The 6,171-nt window shown below is 39.1% G+C and overlaps 1 protein-coding gene across 1 annotated transcript in view; it reads left to right on the top strand.

Moving 5' to 3' along the window:
* Positions 1–5,958, top strand: part of LOC102034968 (glutathione S-transferase 3) — an 8,694-nt gene extending 2,736 nt beyond the window's left edge. The window contains exons 4-8 of the mRNA XM_005427902.2: positions 1,261–1,312; positions 2,040–2,172; positions 3,326–3,467; positions 4,504–4,635; positions 5,177–5,958. Of these exons, the coding sequence (XP_005427959.1) occupies positions 1,261–1,312; positions 2,040–2,172; positions 3,326–3,467; positions 4,504–4,635; positions 5,177–5,320 (603 nt within the window). The 3' untranslated portion in view covers positions 5,321–5,958. The remainder of the gene's footprint in view (positions 1–1,260; positions 1,313–2,039; positions 2,173–3,325; positions 3,468–4,503; positions 4,636–5,176) is intronic.
* The last annotated feature ends 213 nt before the right edge of the window (positions 5,959–6,171 follow it).

Here is a 6,171-nt window from a genome sequence, read left to right as displayed (position 1 = left end):
TTGGGTAAAACAGGTAAAACAGCCTTTACTTTTTTCTGATGGTTTACTTTTTCATTTGCTGGCCATCTTGGTGGTAAACTGGTAATACAGTTTGAGGACACAAAGGACTAGTGTTTGCTCTGAGTGCCCTCTTTTACACAATAAGCTGTTACAGTACATACAGTTACTTGTGTACTGAGCCAAGGAATACAAGTTTTTTAAAAAGACCACCAGTCTTTTTTTGAAGGCCTTGCAGAAGACAGAACTGTCTGCTCCCATCCATCATTTGTTCCTATGTTTTAAGTCCCTCTCTCTTCTTTTTTCTTTTTTAAGTTAAAAAAAACCTGTTGATAAGTACCAATTAATACATTTTTTCCATGGAATATTATTTCCTCAGCTTCTCCTCAGCAGAAACCTGGGTTCTGAATTTTAGACTGTGATCATCTTTGCTAGGGTTGAACATTGGCAGTGTGTTAATGTGCCTGATCTTCTGGGGTTTCTCTAGTATAGCAAATCTTAGTTACTGAGTGGCACAGATATTATGAGAGAGGCTAACTGAGCAAGGCATTTAGGGATTGGTAACATCAAGCATTTTCTAGTCTCCATGTTGTGCACTGATCACAGACATGTATGGCACATGCAAACACATACATGTAGATGTCTAACTTTGGTGTCTTAATCTTGAACTCAGTTTCTCCATAAGTAACACTGATTGGACTGGCCATCCTCAGCCATACTGAGTACAACTACATCCATCTGATCACCAGCAATTCTGAATCTTTTTTTTTCTCATCTTGTGAACATTTAATCTTCAGGTGTCTGAAACATGCATCTGTATCAAACCTCGTGCAGGGCTTGCTACTTGTACACTATTTTGTAAAGGCTTTGTTTTAATTTCCAAAGAATTTGTTCCTGTCCAGCTCCCAGATCAACATACTGCACAGCAGATTTTTTCCACATTCCAGAAAGCATCTTAAGGACAGCCTAGACTGTATTGTTGATTGTTACACATTATATTGCCTGTTTAATACCAAACAAACCATCCTCACTCCAGTTCTTATTGCCTGTTCTGCTAGGGTTGCCCTTAGCAGTATTTATCAAGTGTGACAGTCCAGGAGATACTGCCAGCACTTCTGTCCTTGGTGTGTTCTCCCTTTCCCATCAGAAATGAAAAGAACCATGATGTATATTCTTTTCCTTTTATGGTGCTTTAAAAGTTTATCTCTTTTAGAAATGTGAAAAGATTCTTATTTCCTCTTCTTCCTCACTCTCTTTTGTCAGTTTGAAGAAGAGTTTTTGGAAACCCGAGACCAGTATGAGAAACTCCTGCAAGGTGAGTCCTCATGAAAAGTGTAACCAGACTTAGAGAAGATGTGTGAAGTCTTTGAAGACCTTATGTGTCTTTCTTTCCACACAGAAGAGTAAAGCTGAGAGCTGTGAGCAGCCACTGAGGCTGTATTTTATCACGTGTACAGATGAAATTGCAAACTGAGTATCTTTCCAACCTGGAGGGTTTGTCAGGCCTCAGGATTCTTCTATTCTCCATTTGTTTACACATCTCACCTGGTCCCACAGACTTAATCATGGGCTTCAGGAAACAGAAAATATGTATCCCAGAATTTCATGTTATGTCCTGATAGAGCCTAAAGATTGGTCATAAGAGAGAAATTTGTGAATCTGATGTTTGCTTCAAATAGTGTTTGAATAATGGAACAGAGGTTTTTTTACACTGTTTAGAACTAGACACTTTTTACTCAGTTGAGATGTTTAGTGTGATTGTCTCCACTGCATTTCAGTTTCATTTCAAAAGCTGCTGTACACAGTCCTGACTGAAACTTCAGTGAAATTTTTTAAAGGAAGGATGGTAACCCACAATAATTGTGCTTTTCAGTTTAATTTGTCTGCACCACTGTAATTTATTTTTTGGATGGAAGAACTCCAATTTAATGCAATGGCTACCCACAGCAAGCTCACCATAAAAGCAATGTTCCTCTGAAGACAGCAAGAAATCTGACATGGAGGTATTAGATCAGTGAAATAATGTGTGTCTGTCCTTTTAGGTGGATCCCTGCTATTTCAGCAGGTGCCCATGGTGGAGATGGATGGGATGAAGATGGTGCAGACCAGAGCCATCCTCAGCTACATTGCAGCAAAGTACAACCTCTATGGGAAGGACCTGAAGGAAAGAGCCTTGTATGTAACAGTATTACTCTTTTTGAATTTAGTATAGTAGTTCAGATGCATGTAGAATTAATTGCATAGTTGCACACACACCTGTGCACAATCACCTGTGGGCCTCAGTGATACACAACTTGCAGTCAGCCTGAGAAGCCACAGTTACATGCAAGCCAACTGATTTGTTCTAACTCAGTTACTTTTCGTATAAAAGTATTTGAGTCATGGGTAAATTGTGCTTACTGAAAGATTAATACAGCCTGACACAGGTAGTCGAGAGGTGACTGGCATGTAGCTGCTGAGTTACTTTTGTAACCAGAAAACTCTGGAAAGAAATGGTTAGTTTCTAACTTTTGACTGCACAATAAGAGCTATCATCGATAGTATCTGTGGTTGCATGATGTCCCACTGCTCTGTAAAAAGTGCATGGTTTAGATCTTTGGGAGCTGAGGAAAGAACAGCTAAAAGCTGTTGAAAAACTATTGGTTTCATGTGAAGTAACATCTGTGTGAAATTACATCTTGATGATGTGTCTGTGAAGAAAAAAAAGTATGATGGGACTGCCTCAGTATGTAGCATTTTAAAGGTCCATCTGCAAGTACAAGACTTGCTCTGATAGCTCTGGGAAGGGGACAATCTAAAGAACTGCTGTACTGATAATTTAGCTGGATGGAGAATCTGGTATGCTACAGACTTCCAACCCCATTATTTATCTGTTTGGAACTGCTTGGACTTTGGATGAAATTCTGAAGGTGGGATACATCCAGACAATTAAGTCAGTTGGGAATGACTCCTTGTGGTGCTGTGTGTTTCTTTGGTGATTGTGAAGTGATCTGTAACACCAAAGGTACACACTTAATCTCTGTGCAATCCTGTTTAAACCTGCACAATTAAGCAAGTAAAGAGACAAAATCACTACAAATACAAGTACGACTCTCACTGTGACATATTTTTTTAATTGCAGAAATCATTTCCATGAGGGGGTGTGTTTGAGATTGCTTATAAAAGCATTTCTCAGATCACACTGCAGCCTGGAAAGGAGTGTGTGGGGGGGAAGGCACCACAACAGGAGGACGGGAAATTCAATGTTTACTATCCTAAAACAAATATAAGGTGATTTGGCTTGTGAAGGTGCCTTCTATTTAAGGTTTTTGTTTGCTTTGGTTTTAAGGATTGATATGTATGTTGGAGGAACTGATGACCTTATGGGCTTCATTTTGATGTTCCCTTTCTTATCAGCAGAGGATAAAGAGAAACAACGTGCTTTAATAGCTCAAAAGGCAACAAGCAGGTATTTCCCAGTGTATGAAAAGGTATGGAGAAGGATCATTTTCTTCCTTGATTCTGGAGGGATAACAATGGGAACACTGGGTGTTTCACCACAACCAGAAGCAGAAGTGCCAGTGCAGTACTTTACACCAGAACATTCATACTGTGTGTTGGCTGGAGGGAAATCAGAGCAGTATCAGATACGTTGGGGTGGGTCAACCCAAGAGACTTGCAATGTATTTTCTTCCCCATGTGCAGGTGAGGAAGGGAGCGATACAGCAGCTTTGATGGACTTCTGGTACCCAGCCAGGGTCAACCCCACCACAGTAATTGCATTGCAAAAGCAGTGCTAATTGTCTTTGTTTAACATTTCAAATACATCTCAGTTGGGTTTTTGTAAACACAGTAATACACAGCTATCACTGCTGACTTTTAGCCATACTGGAATCTTGGTGTTTCTCTAACTGATAATTTGAGAGATAGGACCCAATAGATACTCTCAATGGAAATTAATATGCATGGACAGGATGATCTAGCAGGAATAGTTCCTCTCCATTTTAAAGACTAAAGGAAAACAGTTTTTCACTTTGCAAGGTCTCCTATAGGTGGTTGCCAGGGTGCATTCTGCCCTATATTCCACTTGTTGCATCTTAGCACTAATGCTTTAGGCCAATCTCTTTTATACTATATACCTCTTTTATACTTTCATAGGCCTCTCTTTTATACTCTCTATTTTCCCATTGAAGCTGTAAAAATGTATAGAAAAAATCCAGATAAATTAGACATGAAAGATGTGAATACCAAGAAGGTATCTAACCCTATAGTCTAGTACCCAAGGTTACCTAGAGTTGTAGGAAGAAAGGATTGGTACGAAGAAGTCTGAGATTTGGTATTCTGGATTTCTGCTGTAAAATGATCAGTGACTGCTGGTGTATGCCCTGTTCCCCCTGTTAGCTGCATGGGAGAGAAGGATGAAAAAGAGACAGTAGTGTTGTCAAAGAAGGTGTGCCTGTGAATTTTGAAAACATGAACCTCAGCTGGCTATCCACACCTGAGTGTTTTCATCTATGACATTTCTAGGTTTTGAAAGACCATGGGCAGGACTTCCTTGTTGGCAACAATTTTAGCTGGGCAGATGTTCATCTTCTTGAAGCCATTTTAATGGTAGAAGAGAAGAAGTCAGATGTGCTCTCAGGCTTTCCTCAGTTACAGGTACCTTGCACTAACAAGATGTTCATATGGCTATAAATGTGATAAATTATATTTCAAAGTCTGTTCCATGTAAATAATTCCACTAACATTTGTTACTTTTTCATTGTAGTCTTGCTTTTCCTGCTTTAGGAAGAGCCTTGTAAGATGTTTAATCTAGAGAAAGTGTTATTTTTTGGGGTAACCCCTGTACACAGCTGAAGAAATGCACCCTCCCTTTTTTTGACACTCACCAGTTCTGTGGTACTGCTAAGTGGAAGATACTTTTTGGATCACAAGAACAATCTGAGTAATATACATATTAGAAACCACAGATAACACTTCATCCCATATCAATACAAGATAGATGGCTCATTTGTTACTGTGGAAAATAAAAGGGTTGAAGAGAGTGGGAGTAAAATTCATCCACACGTGAAACCATATTTCCTGTCTTGTCTCCACATACAGCTTGTTAAAGGATGTTACACAAATCAGTAAAATAGGGTTTTTTTCTTGTGTTACTTTCTGTTCTTTAAATACCCTGTACTTATTGTTTGCCTTTTAGGCATTTAAAGCAAGGATAAGCAGCATCCCCGCAATCAAGAAATTTCTGGAGCCAGGAAGCCAGAGGAAACCTGTTCCTGATGATAAATATGTGGAGACTGTCAGGAGAGTTCTCCGCATGTATTATGATGTAAAAGCAAATTAGTTTGCCTGGCTGCAGGCTGTAAGAGAGCTGCCTGATTGCACACGTCCAATTACACTGTGAAGGAAGGCAAAGGGGTGTTCCAGAAGTGTTTCAATGGGAAAGAGGTCATGCCCTGACACAAAATACAGCAGGCAGGTGTCTTTTATAACACTTCAGTACTAGCCTATTTTCTCCTTCATTCATCTCGAGGTTTTTTCTGGTAATTTTAAGCAAGTGAAATGGCAGCAAGCACACTGTCTTCCTAGAGACTTTGTGGAACAGCAGACAAGAGAAATGTGAGTCGCTGACTGATAGCTTCAGTATGTCATGCTATTTCTGAGGACTTTTTTCTAGATCCAGGTCAGATTTTTATATGATGATTGCTTCCAATATAGGCCTTTATTCTTCTTTAATATCACTGTTGGCAAAAGAAACAAGTGATTTTTAAAGAAAGTGGAGTGAGTTCTTTCTCCTGTCAGTTCTACTGGACATCAGTGACTTGTCTAAATGTCAACACTGTGCCTTTATAACTAAGCTGCACTTTTCTTACTGAATTAGGAAATAAACTGACTGTCAAATGATGGTTTTGTTTAACTGCTGTATCTAGAGGACAGATCAAATAAACTGTACTAATCAAATAAACTTTTTATATAGTCACATTGTCCTGTTGTTTTGTGAATGAAAGCTGGGGCTTGCAAACATAATTTTTACTTTTCTTGGAGGATAAATTCTTTTTATTTGATATGAGGACAGCCGTTGTTAACTCACATGCCTCATGGAAAGGTATATTTTGTTTGTGTTTATAAACAAGAGAATGGAGATGTGAAGGGGAGGTAGTAAACCATTGCACAAACCTGATATAGCTCCTATGA

The sequence above is a fragment of the Geospiza fortis genome, unplaced genomic scaffold (assembly GCF_000277835.1).
Source record: "Geospiza fortis unplaced genomic scaffold, GeoFor_1.0 scaffold603, whole genome shotgun sequence".
Classification (NCBI taxonomy): domain Eukaryota; kingdom Metazoa; phylum Chordata; class Aves; order Passeriformes; family Thraupidae; genus Geospiza; species Geospiza fortis.
This window is presented reverse-complemented; position numbering and strand designations above follow the sequence as displayed.